General features: G+C 28.0%; 1 protein-coding gene across 2 annotated transcripts in view; it reads left to right on the forward strand.

Moving 5' to 3' along the window:
* The window catches only part of LOC142328667 (serine/threonine-protein phosphatase 4 regulatory subunit 1-like), a 343,237-nt gene extending 323,967 nt beyond the window's left edge, over positions 1–19,270 (forward strand). For both annotated transcript variants that reach the window (XM_075372572.1, XM_075372571.1), the window contains 8 exons: positions 739–1,195; positions 5,062–5,185; positions 6,971–7,203; positions 8,543–8,704; positions 9,328–9,549; positions 15,899–16,169; positions 18,087–18,223; positions 18,760–19,270. In XM_075372572.1, coding sequence (XP_075228687.1) covers positions 739–1,195; positions 5,062–5,185; positions 6,971–7,203; positions 8,543–8,704; positions 9,328–9,549; positions 15,899–16,169; positions 18,087–18,223; positions 18,760–18,786 — 1,633 coding nt within the window. In that variant the 3' untranslated portion in view covers positions 18,787–19,270. The remainder of the gene's footprint in view (positions 1–738; positions 1,196–5,061; positions 5,186–6,970; positions 7,204–8,542; positions 8,705–9,327; positions 9,550–15,898; positions 16,170–18,086; positions 18,224–18,759) is intronic.
* The last annotated feature ends 280 nt before the right edge of the window (positions 19,271–19,550 follow it).

Here is a 19,550-nt window from a genome sequence, read left to right on the forward strand (position 1 = left end):
TTTATCATTTCTAGCAAATTAGTCTATTTTTTTGACCATGAAGTCTATTTTTTTTTAATTGACTTATATCCAGTATTAAAATTTTATGCAGATCAGTAAACAGATGACTTTTAGTTTGGAATAATCCTAAAGAACTTGTTATAATTTATTGCTGTATTTCTCGGGGAGCCATCATGTTCCTGACAATTGCTCCCAGGTAAACTTGTTCTCGTTAATTTTTCTTAAATCTAATCTCTCATTTTAATTGTTTCCATTTATATATTCCTTTCTCTTTCCCAAAACTACTGTGCTTGTCTTTTCTATAGTACTTTTTATTTCCATAAACATAGTTCTTGTATATAGTTAATAAAATGTCACGTTTGTTTCTCAAAGTGGGTTTTTACTTGCTTTTCTTTAACTCAATGGGTTTTTTCATGTTTGTCCTCAAATCTTGCGTTCTTAATCTAACATACTACCTGGCATTGCCGATTGATGAAATGTTGCTTAGTTATTAATGTGGATGACAAATATTGCATCATTACTTTTGCAAACATCACCCGTACGGGGATAAATAAGGCTGCGGGTGCAAAATATTTAGCTATTTTGTTACTTTGTAAAGTAAATGTTTGATTGAAAATTTGTTTGATATTTTATAAATATTTGAGATTTCAATGTACGATAATAATTTGATTATTAAAGTATGACTGGAAAATGTGAAGCAAGTTATTAAAAATTTTTGTAATATGATTTTGATTTTAGTTTTTCAGGGAATATAAACCCAGTTGCTCAATTTCACTATCAGTTCAGTAAGACTTTTAATAATAGCAATGAAGTTAATTATGGAAGTGGAAATGTTAGTATAAATACACGTTACTATGATTGCACTGCTGACATGGAAAATGATAATTTAAAGCAATATAATACATTCCTATATTGGAGAGAACCAATTCCATCATTAGATGATTTAAACATTCCTTCTACCTCACTTACAGCACCATCACCACCAACAATTTTTCCGTCTGTTAATGATAATAGTGTTAATCACAGTGTTATTAGTGTTCAGTCACAAAAGTTATCAAAAGATGAAAAAGAAAAAGTTACTACTTTGCCAGTCAGTGATAGCAGTAATTTTAATAATAAATCAAACACAGGAGACGATTGTAACATTCCTTTGACTGCAGGAAAGGAAAATAAGGATGAAACAACACAACTTATTGTAAGTTTCCGTTAACTTTTAAATCTGTTAGTTACTTATTGACACTTATAAAATCTTTTTGAAGTTAATTAAAATTATTTTTGATGATGTCAAAAAGGTAATGATACAGAGTTAACAGGTTAAAATTTTATTTTAACCTGTATTATCTATTTTTATCATTTGTATTAATGTATATGAGTCTTTTATTAATGATATGCTATTATTTTTTATTTTACTGTGATAATTCACTTTTTTTTTGTTTGTAGATATTGAAGTTACCCATATTATTGAGATAATACTATCATACTTTACAAAGTAGTATTAGAACGCATTCTAGGTAAAGGAAATTCTGATTTTTGGAAGCGGGCATTTTAAAATAATCACATTTATTATATAGAGATTTAAATTATATTGTATTACATGATAATTAATTGATCACTCAAGTTACTAGTTAAAATACTGCACAACACAATGAGTCCTGACAAAGGACACAATTTCTCCCCCTTCATTAATAAAAAACCAGTAGTAAATTTTTATTATATGATTGATATTACGTTTAAACCTTGTATAGTTTATTATTCCGGAGTTATTTTACCCTTTTACTAATAACTACCGCGCAATGATAACGCCCAGGCGTTTTTCGCCCTCAAACAAAAAAAAAACCATGCACCCTTCATTCATTCAGGTAGTTGATGTTTCAGTATATTTAGTCTGCTGCTACCATATCCAGTAATTCATTTTTTTTTTTTTTTTTTAGTTCTTATTGGTTATTTCCTGCTTCATTTTAATTGTAATTTTGACTTTGCCTTTTGGTTGACATTTATTTGAACATTTGAAAATAATATTTAATTATGTCGATTTAACATTTGAGTTTATATCAAAAGCAGTGAAGCTGCAATAAAATACAAGCTTATTGCAGGTTACAAGCACAAAATTTTTAAAGCAAATTAACCATAACTCTTAATTGTGTAAAGTTTGTTGTGATTGGATCTAAATAACCTATTGCTTAACTCTCCATTCAGGTTTTTTTCTGTAATTTATTTATCAAAATAGTAAAAAACTCTTATTAAATTGATCAGGTTTATAAGATTTTGTGCCGGCATTATTTAGAAACTATCTGCACTGATAAGGATAAGACAAACCAAAATAATGTGATTTTCATACTATTGGTGAATTACAAAACGGTAAAGCACAGCAGATCTATTGAATTCTAAATTCGTTTATACAAAATGAAATTGCATATGTTACTTAGATTTATATTTGTATAGACTGAAAAATGAAATGAAATTAAAAAATAGAATTTTTACAGTTTTTGTTTTTTCCTGGTTATGAGAGAATCCAAACATAAAGTTTAGATGTAGTTGGTTTTAATGAAAATGTTCATTAATCCTTAATTTGTGTGAATCTCTTTAGTATATTATGCATTTTTGGTCACACGCAAGCATCCATTTCTTGATGTAACTGGAAGAAATTTTAAATGTAATCTTATGCACTGTCTCATAATTTACATTTAACTGAAGTTTAAATGAATGGCTTAATTTATAATTTATTTTTAACTGTACATTTAGACTTGTGGCATTGTACTACAGTTTGCTATAAATGTTGCAGTCATATTTTTATGTGGTCATTTGTTATCAACTGTTAATTTTGTAGTTATTTATTTATCACCAATATTATCCACCTTCCTCAGACCATATAACAAATGCCTTGTCCTAGACTGTCATTGATATCTTTCTTCTCCCTCCTTCTGCAAGTTCTAAATCTATTGTTGCTTCACCTGTTTCAGTTATTGTAAAGCATTTTTATATATATCATATATTGTAAAGCATTATTTTTTACATTCATTCAACATTTTTTATTTTTCTCCTATCGATTTTAATTCCTTTCTGAAAAAAATGTGTCCTTCCAGTAATATATATTTCCTCTATTAATATTGTCGACAGAGGTATTATTACCTTCTTCACATCTTAACATCAGTTGTAGTACATACTTTGTTTATAATTATAATCTTAAATAAATTAAGTAGTGAATTTTGTTGTCTTTTAGTAAATTATAATAGTTCATTAATCCAAAATATATAAACCACCACCCTTCATACTAAATTCTTATTGTAGAATAGTTGTCCAGGATATAATGTTATAGCTAGGCTCTAATTTTTATGAAACCTTGAATTCAAAATATAACAGCAATTTATTACAGATACCTACTTTCTTTTGCCAGATATTTTCAATTTAAAATCATATAATTAAATCAACTAATGCAACTTAGGTACGTACAATTCTTAGTTTTGCTTTACCTGTAAATAGTATAGAATGAGTATGGGATTATAGTATCATAATTAATGAATCTTATTTTAACACATTGTGGAATGTTGAAGTTATGGAACTAAATCGTATTAGAACTAGTATTTCAAAGTAGATTATAATTTTGTTTGGAATGTTTTCCTTTTGATTTTTGATTCAGTTTCAAATTCAATAAATTTTACAATTTTGTAAAACTTTCCACAGCAAGGGACTTTATAACTCTGTGCAGAATCTGTTAGATTGCCTGATATTAATAAATCACATTTGATTAAAATTAATTATGCAGTTATAAATTACAAAAAAAAATACTGATATCTTAATCATTGCTTCATCTAGGCTACTGTGAACGCTATTATAAAAACAGTGGCAATGCCTACTATCATTGCATGAATTCTTCATGGTATGTATGATTAAATTGCAGATAAATAAAATGTAAAATAAATAGTAGTTTATTACTTATTGTTATTACAACAAAAAATTGCTTTTTCAGGATTTAATTTCTTCATAATATTCACTTTCCTAGTTAAATTGATTGATCTTGGTCAAGTTTAAAAATTCACTTTGATATTGTAGTATTTTTTTATAAAGTGTATTTATTATAAGCAAATATGTATAAATTCATTTGGATTGTGAAATGAAAAATTGTTGCGTTATTTACACATTATAATAACATGCTTCCTTCATTCAGTGTATGCATCCATAACTGCGCTTAGTACACCTATTATTCATGGTCTTATAAATATCATTATTGTGAATTTTTATTTTAAATTGGCCGGTAAAATAGGGTTTTAAATAAAATAATATGTCAGTATTTTTGTTTTCAAGTGGTCAAACAAGATTTTTTATAAAAAAATTACCAGAACGTTGTACAGATAAAGGTTTATTGATATTTTGCTAACATATTTATAAAAAGTAATCAATAATAAAAGATCAAACCACAATCGTAAGGACTTAAGGAACGAACACATTTTTTACTCCTTATCTGTACGATGTATGTTACAATTATCTTTGGGAGTGAAAATATTTTGTCAGTTTGAACATAGACTAATGGTTTCTGTCTTAAATTGTAATTGTTTGAAATGTTTTTTGTTCATAATAAAATACATAACATTTTAGTGAAGGGGAGCTTACCTTGGTTGTGTTGAAATAATTATTATTAGATTTTAATGAAATGGGAAACCATTTCATTTTACAGTGTAGGTATAAACATCATAATATTTTTATATAAACTAAGTATTTCACTTATATCATTAAAATATTTCACTCCTTTTACTTTTTTGTGTAAATTTCTAGGTTACAATATTCATTGCCAGGATCATTTTTATGTAATTATTCTGAAGAGGGAAATTTAATCATGTATGACTCCTTGATGGCACCTTTTTCCTTTATACAGGCAACACAAGTATGTTATTTTTAAGCTACAGATAAACCAATTTTTTTAAATTCTTTCATTGGTTTCTGTATTTTGCCTTTTGGCCACAGCAACATTTTTACTTCCTCAGTGAGATATATAAACTGTACATTACTGTGGTTGTGTTTATTTAAAAACAGTTTTTTTAATTATAAAATGTATTTATTTTTCAGGAAATGATTGTAATGCAAATGAGTAATCACTGTTTATCATCAGAGTTTGGAAGCGAATTAACATATAAGCCATCTCTTCAGATTTCTGATTCAAATATCAGACAAAATATGCCAATCTTTAAAGGTAATATATTTTATGTGTATTTATGATATGTTAATAAATCGAAGTATGTCATTAATAGTTAACTTTTTTCAAAGTTAAGATATGATAAGTTAACCCCCCACTGGGTTGGTCTAGTGGTGAACACGTCTTCCCAAATCAGCTGATTTGGAAGTCAAGAGTTCCAGTGTTCAAGTCCTAATAAAGTTAGTTATTTTTATACGGATTTCAATATTAAATCATTAGATCGTGGATACCAGTGTTCTTTGGTGTTTGGGTTTCGATTAACCACACATCTCAGGAATAGTCAAACTGAGACTGTTCAAGACTATACTTCATTTACACTCATTCATCCTCTGAATGGTAATTACCAGAGACTAAACAGGAAGAAGAAATGATAAAGTAATAGTAAGTTTTCAATGCAGACTTTTTGAGTACATAGACTAATAGAAAAAAATTGTTAGGTTTCTAGAGTGGTATTTGTTGGTAATAAAAAATGTTGATAAATGTAGATAAAGATAGATTGGCTTCCCTTTATCAGAAAAGGTCTTCTTTGTTCAGTAATGTGAACTGATTTCCATAAACCGACTGTGTCATGAATTATATTGCACTGCTCATCAACTTTTTTACTGTGTAAAATTTTACTATCGAACAGTAAATTTGTATTTAGTCAATAGCCTAACCAGGTAGAGGGGAAATCTAGTCAAATGCAGACTTATTTTGTGTTATTTTAAAGTAATTTTTAACTAATATTCTTAGTTGACTCCTCTAGACGAATACTCGTTCCAGTAAAGGGTATCCTCATTTTAAATAGTAAAGTCTGTTCTTTTCTGTTAACTTTTATCTTCTAAGAAACTTTACTGTTCAAGTTAACTTTTAATTTTAAAATGTATAAAGTTATCTATTAAGATCAATAATTGCTATGTTTATAGAAAAAAAAGTATGACATTTTTGCTGTACTGTTATGTTTGTGTTCAGATTTCACAGACCTTAATATTGTTCAATGGCTTGTGTATTTAGACCGGGTAGTGTATTAACAAAATTTTCCATGCGATTAACTACAGTTTTTATATTTGCATTATTTAATAGTCCCAATTTTATCTTGACCAAAATAGAGCATGTTGATAGCCCAGTATAATCTCCCATATTTTTTCTTAGTCGAGTGACATTTGTAATAAAAGCATTAGATTAGTTAATAATTTGCTGTAGTTGTATTTGTAGATTCTAAAAGTCTGTGATACAGAACTAATTTTTTACCACTTAACAACTTATGAGTTAAAAAACAATGTTATTACCTGGCTGAATTCACAGGTGGCAGAATTTTATTACAAGGGTATATAAAAATTTGTTTACAATAGATATGACATGTACCTTCATTTGGATGGCAGTTAATGTTTTTAATAACAAATCAAAGTTAGTTTTTGAATAGCTTTCATATCTGCATTTTAAATATACAATTTATTTGGCCCAATTACTTTCAAATATTAATTTTTCATTTATTATATGTAATATTTTAAAGATATAAAAAATTAATGGCATAACTAATTTTAAAAATTACAATATTCTATTTGTCATTTGTACAAAATTTACTTTAATATGCTCTCTTTTTTAATTTTTTTCTTGTGGGTTATATTAATTTTTATAGTTTTTTTTTAATCAGGGTTTTGTATGTAGTTAATAAGAGATTGGAAATTTAACTAAATACTGAAATTTTAACTGCGAAATGCCTTGTTTTTCTTATGATTCTAGAAAATGTAATTATGCATTGTAGTATGTTCAAAGTAAATATTGTTTTTCTCTTCTTTTCAGGATTAAGCCTATGTAGGAAAAAGGTAGTTGAAAAGCCGAGACAAAATATAGTACCTCAAGAACTAATAGATCATTTTGTATCTCTATCGGATCCCATACAAGAAGATTGTGTTGATGACAGATTTCTTATATATCAAATAGCATATAGTTTACCCGCTGTTGCTCAAACTTTAGGAAAAGAAAACTGGTCTCTGTTAAAAAATGTATACCTAAGATTAGCTGCTGATAAAACTGTGAGTAATTCAAGTTGTCATAATTTTATTTTTTCATTGCTATGATTTCAGTTAAATTGTTTTTTGTTTTTTTTTTTATTGAGAGTTCATTAATATATTTTTTTTTACATTTGATTGCATCGAACTTTATGTTTGAGTATTGTGCTGCATCATAATTAACTTAATAAAACTCAACAATTTATTAATTTATTCTTGTGTGCTATCTTGAAAATAAATGTTTTATAATGCTATCAGGAATCAGATAGCAATGTTGACACTTTTTCAGATTTTAATTCGAATATTAAAAAAAATTCTAGAATTAATGAAAAACATTTTTTACCCAAATTGAATAGTCATGAACATATTAATTTACTATACACGATTAATTATAGAATCGGATTTTATTTTATCTGTTTAAAATAATTATAATAATAGCATGTTATTTTTTATTTAGTTATTTTTTACTGATAAAAATATATGATGTTGATATTTATTTTTTATTTATGTAATCATTCAGCTTCGGTAAAGTTTTTTTTTTTAATATGTTGAGTTTAAGCTCATAAAAATTAGATTTTTCTGTTTCAAATCTACTTGAAATAGAGTTTTTTAAAAAATCTTTTAAATTGGAATATGTAAAGTTCAGAATAAGACAAAATAAAATAAATTTAGATCTGACATCATACTTAAATTGAGTAGAAACAGGAAATCAACAACAAATAATATCTCAAATTTGTAATTGATGGTTTCTAAATTATGATAATCCTATGAAATTTTATATTTAACAAAATGAACCGTAGTAAAATTATGGTGATTTCTGTAAAAGTAAATTTTTTTAAACGTTATTTATTTTCTTTGCCCTAAATGATATTTATGTAAAAGCAAATTGCATCCTGTAAGAGAAATGGAAAAGAATAAATTTCATATGGTTATAAAAAATAATTTTTTGTTAGAATAAAAGCTTCCTATATATGTCTGCCAGAGATGTTTTTCTAGTTTTTTTTTGAATAGTTTTATGAAAGTTCTTGACTGTTCAGTAAATTAAATTAGTTTATGAAAAAGGATGTTAAGTTGCTTAAAATGTGGTTTTGAGTTACTGAGTATGTTTTTACATTGGAAATAGTTGAAATAATTTTATTTATCATAGATACACTGGAAGGTATTACAAAAATTAATTAAAGTAATTAAAAATTAATGAACAGTTTGATCTGTCAAACTGTTTAATTTTCACATCTTTTCCACATTTGCGATTTATTATTAATGACCTTGTTTGTATGTTTTTCTTACATTGTTTGGTTGATATGAGCTAGTGTTTTTATGTTTATAAACTGATTATTGTTAATGTTTTTTTTTTCATGTTAAGTGGAAAGTGAGAAGAGCTGTTGCTTCCAGTATCCATGAGTTAGCTGTTATTGTGGGCGAGGATGCCGCTACTCAAGATCTAGTCCCAGTATTCAATGATATTCTTAAAGATTTAGATGATGTACGAATAGGTGCTTTAAAACATCTTGCAGTATTTTTAAAGGTAAGAAAGATCTTTTAAAAACAATTTTAAGTTGTCAATGTATTTTTTGTGTATGCTCTAATCGTGGTTTAAAGCACATGATTGCTGAATTAGGTGAAATACAAAAGATTGACTGTTAGGGAGATTGATTGTCTCTGTGAGAGAGTAACAACTGTATGAAGATAAATTTGGTAATTTGTGAGAATTTATGAACCAATGATGTGACAAGTTTAATGATTACATTACTTTTTTCTTTTAAAAAGATGTCTTACCCATGTTTTAGTAACAACTTGAAAAAAAATTTTGAGTTTATGGAAATTAATGAATAAAATATTTAACAGAATTAGGTATTATAAAATTTAAAATAAAATTGCTGTTTGATATTAAATTATAATCAATGTGTATTCAGAAAGATGCCTACTGCAATTAGAAACTTTCTCTTCCCAAGTAGGTTTTTCTGGTAAATGATAGACACAACTGATATACCCAAATATTATATAGTTAACAAAAAATTCTTAAAATTATTTTATTAATTTATTCTTTTATATAAAAATTACTGTTTGCTTTGCCTATGTCACAATTGTACAGCAAATTTGTGGTAGTTTATGAATTATATAAGTGATAATTGTATTTTTTATACACAGATATTAAGACCAGCCGGAAGAAATTCATTTTTGCCTAAATTGGCTGAATTTCTAATGACTGACAATGATACAAACTGGAGATTCAGAGAAGAATTGGCTAAACAGTTGCTTCAAATGGTTGGATTGTTTTCTGCTGCCGATACATACACTCACTTTATGCCACTTGCAATACTTCTTTTACTTAATAAAGTAGCAGCGGTTCGTCTGGTTGCTTTACAACTTGTAAGTTTTCTTTATTTAAATTTACAGACTAATCAATATTAGCTTTATTTTACCTTTTTGAAGGGAAAAATGTGAACTTCAACTTAATGCATTTGTCTTACCCTAGTAGTTACTATCCTTTACCTACACGTAGCCAATTTTTTTGTACCTACACGTAGCCAATTTTTTTTGTGAGTGATGACACACAGGATCAGCTAAACAAGATGACCAAAATACATGCAAAAATCTTTATTAGGATTTGAGTAATTGTTAAAGTGTATCATCCCTTATGATTTGATGATTCTGCTGTTGCTGGTATGAGTCAGGATTTAGCGTTTAGAAATGGAATGGTGTGAAATGAGATAAAATACTAATACCCAAATGCTAATGAGTGTTTTATCGGCTCCAGTAGATCAGTAAAGTTAAATGACATCAGTGCAGTTTAACAGAATGATGTTAGCAGTAATTAGCGATCGATGACTGTAGTAAGGCAATGCCACTTTTATTTACTTGTTTGTGATTACTAGTGTACAGCAGCTGTGTGATAGAGTATTTGTTATTCCTTTATTTATTTATCCGTTATTGCACTCAATTAGGTATAACATCTACGTGCATGAAAAACATTCTCCATGCTTCTCTCTGTAAGATCATTATTGTTGAACTTAACAATTAATTTTATTTCTCTTAAGAAATGCCATGCTGGTAAGTATGGAAGGTGGTAGCTTATGAAATTCCATGTTTGATTTGATGTTTTAATTACCTATTAGAATACTGTACCAGTAGACAAGCCTCCTAACATTATTCAACTGCATAACTCAATTAAAATTACACTAACCTAACTCTGTTCAGTAGTTCATACATTTCTGTGAAGTATGCATTAAATAATTTTTTTTTGCCCTAATATAATATTTTTGGTATTTAGAAAGGCTTTTTTATCAGATCCGTTGTTCAATAGAATCTTATATTTTTTGGTTATATGAGTCTTAAGACAAATATGTATGGGCAATACATATTTGTCTTCTTAGACTTTAGACATTAGGGCATAATGTTAAATGTCATTTTTCTAAATGATTTATAATGATATTAATTTTATTAATTCAAAACAATATTATGATAAATGGTTTGTGTAATTTTTTGTAGCATTAGTAAGATTGCCTATACTTATATCATATTTGTTTAGCTAAACAAAAATGTTACTGTTAAAAACCACTTAAACATTCATTATAAGAATATTGCATTCATACTGTATACATACAGATTTATAATAAACACTGATCGGCATGTTCTGAGTCTGATTTAATTTCTTTGCTATAGACAAAAAGAAATGTCTCAAGTGATTTAATTGAAATAACTTTTATCAATGTAAGTGGGACAAGTACGATAGTGAGATTTTGTTGTTAAACATTACTTTTGTTTTCATGAAGTTTTGTTTTGTTTCAATCTATTTTTAATATACATTATAATTACTGTTCTAGTTTTTATGATTCAATAATTAGTTCTGTACGTGGCGACCCAATTGCCCAGTGTGAAACCATTGCAATCTGCTTCCTGAGAATTGGCAGGTACTCCAGTTCATTATGTGTAGAACATAGAATGGTAGTGCCTGTTTTATAAAAATAATTTTACTTCTAAAGTTCTTGAAGAGTGTTTGCTCTTAAGCCATGCTATTGTAAAGGTGTCTTTGTCTGATATCCATGTACTCGCTGCTTTTACTTATGTTCTATACTGGTTATGGTTACAAAAGTATTCTTTGTTTTAACATTGCAAATTAGTAATTTTATTTGTGTATTATTTTGTAATTTTTACAAATTGCTGTACCTAAAAAACAATTCAAATAGGTATTTTGAAAACTTACACAGTGTTTTATATTGAAAGGTTATATTTATAATTACTTAAATACTTTTAGTTTTATTTAAAAAAAAAAAAATCGCTTTTAACAATAGTTTTATATTTGTGTCAAATTTTATTTTTTTTTACATCCCATTAACTTTATCTTTGGTGTACACAACTTTTTATTTATAATCTGAATTTAATGACTTAATACTGTATTTCTTTCTTGTAAAAAAAGCATTTTTTCTTTTTTTAAATGTTCATACATAGAAAATTATAAAATTGATACATATTCGATATAAGATTAAACTAATTTCAAGGGGAATAAATACATAGACATTTTTTTATACCAATATTATGAGTTTCACCATTCAGTTCTCTGAATAGTTAACAATTGGCTTTGTTGTATTTTTTTAAAGATCTTTGTAAGCTTTCTTTTAAAGGATTTTATCAATTTATGGAAATTTTGTGTTTCATTAGAACTTGTTCCATGGATGGGTTGTGTGAGGAATGGGCAGGTGCATACTTGTATCAAAACACTCAGTAGTGTTTTCCACAAATTATTTTTCTTCTCACTGTAATACATAATTACTTGAGAACTTCTAAGTAATTCTTTGTTCACCATCTGATCTTTAGAAGTGCATTCATAGTGACACTTTACCAGTAATGTTGCTCTAACTTTGGCTTGTGCTTCTTCAGGTTTCTTGCACTGTGAAGATTGGACTTTTTCTCTGTCATAATCATACTTATGACTTGTCCCTAGTAATAATGACCTTTTTAATGTTTCCAGTTGTTTCTGAATTTTCCTGGAGGACTTTTATTTGAGCTGGTTATAGCAAGACTGGTGTAAGTCCAGCGTGTTGTGTTCAGACAGGAAATTTATGATCAGTAGTATGCAAATCATTGGTCTGGTCTGTAAGACTTCATCCGTGACGGCAGAAGTTTTGTATTGCGGTTTTGACCTGTATATGTTATTACTAAAAGCTGTTAACCCTTTGGAGTCTTTTTATAGTAAATGACCAACTAGCCGAATCAATTTTTTTTTCACTGATATATCCCAGCCAGGTCCAATTTTTATAGCAAGGAAATTTGGTATTTCTGTTTAGCCTGAAATTTAATTTCTCTGCAATCCCCAACATTTATTTTATTACATTATGACACTTTGAAATTTCTTTTTTTTAAGTTAATCGATTAATTTTCATACTTATAAAATTATTTTATTTTAATTGTTAGTAGGTAAAATTTAAAAAAATAGTATAATAAAACTGAAAAAAAAATCATAAAATCAAAACCACCATCAATTACATTGTATTTTTCCTGTAATGCATTGTAACAAGTATCACCAAATGACCAATTTCCCAAAGCTAAGTTAATATGATTATCAGTATTAATCACGGAAATATCTTCAATATTGTCACAAACCAGCTGACCACTAACCTTAAATTCACTATTACTTTCTGATCCTGAAGGTGAATCAAGAGTATTTTCATTAACTGTTAAATCGCAGTCACTATCATCCCTAAACAGACTTTTTGAATCGTCACTAGAAAACTCATTCATAATATTTCCCAGTTTGAAAAAATGAACTTGATTACAACAAGAACTTCCAGCCATTTTTCGTACCTGAACTTGTTTATTTATAATTCAGACAAGATGTCAGAATGTAGCCTACTATATATGTTATCGTATGTGCGTTCGTTTACTGACAACAGATTCAGATTAAACAGCTGATGCTAAAACTAAACAGAATACAATGTTGAGCGATTCTTAGTTCAGTATCTACTGATGTCTAAATATCATGTCGAGTATTGCACATCATGGTACTGCTATGTGAATTTCATTATGTAGAGTGGTTTACGACAGGGGGCCTAAAAGTATATTAAGACAAAGAACTGGTGAAGGGCTAAATGCTTCTTTGTTTATCTGAACAGATAAACAAGATACTATTTCTTGGGATCCTCAGGACGCTATTGTCTCATCCCAAATGTATATGTAAGATTGCCTGTTTCAAAGTTGTGTATGCCCAAATTGTAACAACAATACATGCGTATGTTTATAGTATACCATGGGCATCATTGTTGGAAATGGCAAAGTCTTTTGGATATGAAAAAAATGATAGTCTGGGTTAACTTTTGCTTTTTTGGTAACTTCACTTGTGCCTCATCTAGCCTTTTTGACTTTTAAATGAAGTTCATGTTGGATTTTCACAACATTTTTTTGTTCCTTATTTAAAACTTGAGACTTCATTTTGCATTTTTCACATAGCTAACAAGTGTATGTAATTAATATGATAATATAAGTTTTCCTCATTGAAAATATATCTGTATACTGTCTCTTACAGGAATGTTTCCCTGTGTGAACATTTCTCTTTGTATAAATTATATATTTTTATAGTATTCAAATGAAATTCCAGGTACTGCCTATTCAGATTGTGTGATTTGGTATTGTGTGTGACTAGTGTATGCAGAAAACTCATAATGTGGTTTTGCGCTTTATTAACATTTTCTTCTTAAGTTTTCCCCAAAATGAAGTTTTTCTTTTTTTAAAGCTTAACACATCCTTCAGATATCTGAAAAGTCTTGCAAGAAGAATTGTTTTCTTTTCTTGTGATATCATGTTTATTTCTTTTTTGATATTTAAAAATCATTCCTAGTTAATAGTATTTGAAAAACATAGTTTTATTCATTTTACAAAATTTTTCACTGTGTTTTGAAGTTCTAATATCTATGATTCAGCTTCGTCAATGTTGTTTGCTAGTCAAGTCTCATTGGCAAAACCAAGACTGTTTTAATTTTTCAGTCGATTTTTACTTTTGGAAGGTATTTTTTGAGCCATTACTATTTCTAGACCGCAGTTGAATAATAGCAATGAGAGCACATACATCATCTAGGCGCAGCCCTGTTTTGAGAGCTCACCGCTGAATTTTACCTTTTACTTAGTGTTTGTGAGGGTCAGTTTTTTCATTTTAATTAATTGTATTAATTGCCAACATTTGATTTTTTAAAAAAACATTAGTTTTCAAAAATGCATAAAAGTTTTGGGATAAGTATATCATCATTAATTTTATTTATGGTAAAACTGCATCGTAACAAAAATGGCTGCCACAGGTAAACTGCTTAAATAAAAGAGTTAAAAGTTTTAAGGTCCTGAGACATGTAGGAAACAAGTGGGTAAGTTTCAGTTATTTTTGAATTGGTCAAGCTACTACTACCCTTGGGTCACATCAGATGGATTGACCCTTTCTTGATGAAGGCCTAGCCTGGTTTTCATCTCTGGAGTCGTCACATGTACAAATTGAACTTCAGAATCTGAATCAGTCAGTTTTAAACTCAGTACTAATCTCCCATTATTAAATATCACAAAACAAAAGCAAACAAGCTCAGATATGTAACCAAATGAACACACAACATAACCTCTTCAAACATACGACTGATTTAGTATGTAAATGAAGGCAAAGCAGTCAATACCTTATTTTCATAATAGGTAGCACACTAAAAATTAAAACCAGGCAAGTACTCTGATATTTCAGAGTGCTCTTGTGCCTTAATGGATTATCACGTTTACCCTGTTTTTAAATTAATTTGTAGTTTTTTCTGCAGTGTAAGAATAGGAAAAAACAAAACATTCATTCTCAGGTCTTCAGTTGCTGATTCGGGAAGTAGTATATCTAGAAAGGAACAGAATTAAATTATGTGCAGTATGATATAGAATATGGATGGAAAATTTTCAAAAAACTTTTAAAGTAGTTTAGAGGAGTTATTTATTAACCATAATGTGCTCAAGAATAATATCATCAGGGTCTGCTAAAAAAATACCCAAATTTATTTATACTACAGTGGTGCATACCAAAATCAACTTTATATGGAATTTTATGCTTGTTATTGTTACTCAAATGTGATTTTAACATTTTTTGATGAAGAGAAAATCTTCCTTGACATTTATTTACTTTTAAATTGGCAATGAAATACAATCCTCATATCAGAGCCTGTTTTCTATGGACTATAGTAACTTGCATTGCATGTAAATAAAAATTTAGTGTAATTTTATTATACATTATACTAGAAGAAAAGGTGTTTTCTTAAATTGCTGTTATAAAAAAATAAATGTTACAGATTTCACCATTGTTATTGATAATACATTGAAGAACTAGGATTAAAAATTTGTGAATTAAAAAACAAAATATTTCTAAAGAAATTGGCTTTATGTTTTTCTTATTTTTATTTAAATTTAATATTAATAGCGCATCTTTAATTAATTTTTTAATTTTCCTGAAAGATAATGAATGCTTTTGATTGCTATGAATATGATTTTATAAATGAATTTTTTAAATAATTAAGCGATTATTATTTGTACTTAAAGATTGTATAAATACTCAGTTAAATTTCTATGGAAAAGAAGAATTTCTATCTCAATGAAGTTCACATGAGTGAAAAGTGAACATTTTGTTAGATTTGTCAGAGCATTCATGAGAATGAAAGATATGGGTTTTTGGTTAACCATTTATTTTTTATGTTGATCTTTTTTTTGTGGTAATCAACAGGTGACAGAATTAGTACGTTGGATATCAAGTGATGTACGGTTACTTAATAATATTTTAGTTGAACTCGCCGAGCAGTTAGCACATAGTACACATTGGAATAGACGGCAGACGTTTGCACTTCTTTGTTCACGACTTGTCAGTCAACACGTTTTGCCAGAAGAAACATTTGCTACAAATGTTTTACCACATCTGTTAGATATTTCATGGGATGCAGTACCTAATGTTCGTCTTGCTGTTGCACGGACGTTATACACCGATATTGCCTATAATCGTAAGTCTTTGAATTTAATTTTTAGTTTAATTTATTTAATGTAATTATTAGTTATTTACTGTTTTTGAGGCCTGTCTTCAATAACACAGAATACAACATTTACTAGTGTAGTAAAAATACCAACATGATGGTTACATTTATCACTCAAAAAAATTGACTTTAGTTTAAACCATTATTCTATTAAACAGTTAAAATTGCAGTTAACATTTTAAAATATAATATATTGCTTTAAAATATATAATTTTATGTATTAAGATGTGGCCTCCTTTTTTTTTGTAAGTGGAGAATATAAGAAGTTGCTTTCAATTGGTTTGTAATTTTTAATGTGCAAGGTGATCATCAGCAAATGTTTGTTGATGTCACTATGGAGGATTTTTTAAAGCATGTCTTATATCTTTGAACCTGAATCATTTTCAATCAATGTATAGAAAAAAATTATGGATTAATTTATTCCAGGAGAATCGGCTTTGTTCGGTCAAATGAGTTTCTGTTTAAAATTGTTTTACATTCTTTTTCTTAACGTTCTACTGTATTCAGCTTTTCAAATTCATATTTTTTGTTTATAATATGTGTTAATGTAAATTTAATTCTTACTTAACTTTTTTTAATTCATGTATGAGTAACTGAATTGCATGGATATTCATTTGTTGTGGTAGATATTTTATAAAGATGTGTTAAGTAGTTTATGGGCCATACTTCTAAACACAGGTAGATTTTATTTGAAATCTGATAATTTGAGGTGTGAAAGTGTCTTAATCATTGTTTTTAATTTTCAGCTGTAAATTTTAATTTATGGAGTATTTGTTAATATAAGTTAAATGTAGCTTAATTTTGAGGTGATGTTTTAATGTGCCTGTAGTATCTTCAATATTATTTGAAGTCACGTGAAGTAGTCACGAGAGTGACAGCAAGGTCAAGTTAATCATATTGTTTCCAATAGTCTGTCTAATAATTTCTATTGTATTTACTATCTACATTGTTGATTTATTTGAATCACAAGACAGGACAAAGGATTTGCATTAAATATAGAATAAAGTACAGTAAAGTGATGAATATAGAGAAGCCTTTTTGCGAGGATGTTATGTGTATTCCAAGGATTTATGAGTGGTACAGATTAATTCAAGAAGGCCATGAAAATGAAAAATATGATTGCTCATAATATATCCTACACCTAACACAGTAACAAGTGAAGAAAATATGAACAAAATAAAGGACATCAATAATTCACTATTAGAGAAGTTGCTGAATGGAACTTCTCTACTAGTCACAGGGAATGAATTCCCTATGACCTGTCACAGAAGCGATTTCGGTTATAAGGACTAGTGTGAAACGATTTTGGCTATGTAACAAGTAGCAGAAAAATTTGTTGAATTATCAATAAAAAGCAATATCACAAAATGTCAGCAAATATTCCTAATGTCTCAGAATTGCTCGAACATAATGAAACATGACAGTGCATGAAGGTAGATAAGAGTATTAGGTACACTAACACAGCAAACTGTGTTAATTATTGTTTTTATACAGTTTAAATGATTTAATCTGAAGAAAATAATCTCGTAAGAGGGCTACCAATTCTTTGATTTTACACCATGATAGCGCTCCTCCATACTTCACTACTGTTTTGTGATTATTTAGCCAAAAGTAATGCCACAGCCTCCATATTTTACAGAGATGGCACCCTCCTAATTTTTATTTTCCCCACTGATTAAATGAACAAATATTTGCAATAACAGATAAATGAAATAAAGAAAATATCAGTATGACCAAAGAAATGCTTTCCACAGGTGTTTTGAGAATTTGAAGAAATACTGGCACAAGTTTGTTGCATTTCCGGGGTATTTTTTGAAGAGAATCAAACTATACTGATAGTATATCATCAATATAGAAGAATAAGTAAGTTGTTTTGTTTTTTTTTAGATTATTTCTCCAATCCACTGTGTCCACACCATGAGGTCATTATGCTAACGTTAAGAAGATTACAAACAGATAAAGATAGAGATGTCCGATATTTTGCGTGTTCAAAACCTAAAAGTATTAGTCCTCCAGCATCTGATGTAAGTTGATATTTGCTTTATATTTCTTTTTGTTTATTTATTACCTCCTTTAAATTACCATCTAACAGTTTTAACTACTTGACTATGTAGTATTTGGGTATTGTGCACACAAATCAGTATATCACTCTGGTTGTAATCGCTTTTTAAGATTTAAAAATGAGTATCTCTATTTATAAGATTAACGTTGTAAAATCTTACTTTCTACTTCAAAAATTATCTTGCTTTTATCTCTAATAATCGAGGTAAGAAATTTCTTTATTTTAATTGGCATTTTCTCACACTAAAAAAAAAATTAGGCTAAGGTAGAATTTAGAGTAGAGTTAACGTACAATCAAGCATAAGCTTGTTGTTACTGGAGTTGCAAATAAATATGTACATAATTAAATAAATAAAAATATGTACACATTCAAAATCAGTTCAATTATATCGCCAGATTCAATTGAATTTGGCGATATAAGAAAAGTAATGTTTTAAAAATCTTATCACTCCTGTAAAATTACTTGAAAGATGTGTAATAAAAATTTTTTTATTTTCAGGATGGTTCTGCACAGGAGTCGACATGACCACAAGTCTTCGAACATAATAATAATAGAATGTTTGATGCCGTAAATTTTAGTCTTCATCACTGCCTTACCTGTCATCTAACAAGATCACATCGTCTGTTGTATTTATTGTGATGTGTACATTCGTGATTGCAGTAATAATAAAATTTTAATTATTAGTTTTATTTTTGAATAATGTTTAAAAAGATAAATTTTAAATAATTTTTAAAGTAATTTCTAAGTCGTACATTACACGATATACTTGTTCTATTACCTTATGTGTACTGTTAAAACGGGTAATGCGTAGTACATAACATTAAAATTAACATCAAATATTTTTTTAGTTTTTCTTGTAATTTTTTTTTCTTCATATAATCAGTCAACTTCTTTTTTTATGTATTTAATTATTTTGGTTTAGTAACCAGTGTATTATATATATTTCTTGAAAATGAATTTTCACCTAATAGCATTTCTAATAAATATGAAAAATATATTAATTCCAGCATTTAATGTGTTTTGTGTTGTTTTCTTGAGTACCTTTTATGTTAATAAATAGCTAGCTAGCTTTAGTAATAATTAAGTTTGTCATCAAACAAATTTGACAAATTTCCTCATAGATTGATTGCTATTGTAAATTTACTTATTTATTTCCAAAGAGATTAATTTACATTACATTTGCATTTCAGCATAATGCTTATTAGCATTATTGTAGATTAAACATTCCTCTGCCAATGATGATTACCAAAATTTATTTGACGATGCCAAATAAAAATAAATATGAAATA

Source organism: Lycorma delicatula, chromosome 8 (assembly GCF_047948215.1).
Source record: "Lycorma delicatula isolate Av1 chromosome 8, ASM4794821v1, whole genome shotgun sequence".
Taxonomy (NCBI): domain Eukaryota; kingdom Metazoa; phylum Arthropoda; class Insecta; order Hemiptera; family Fulgoridae; genus Lycorma; species Lycorma delicatula.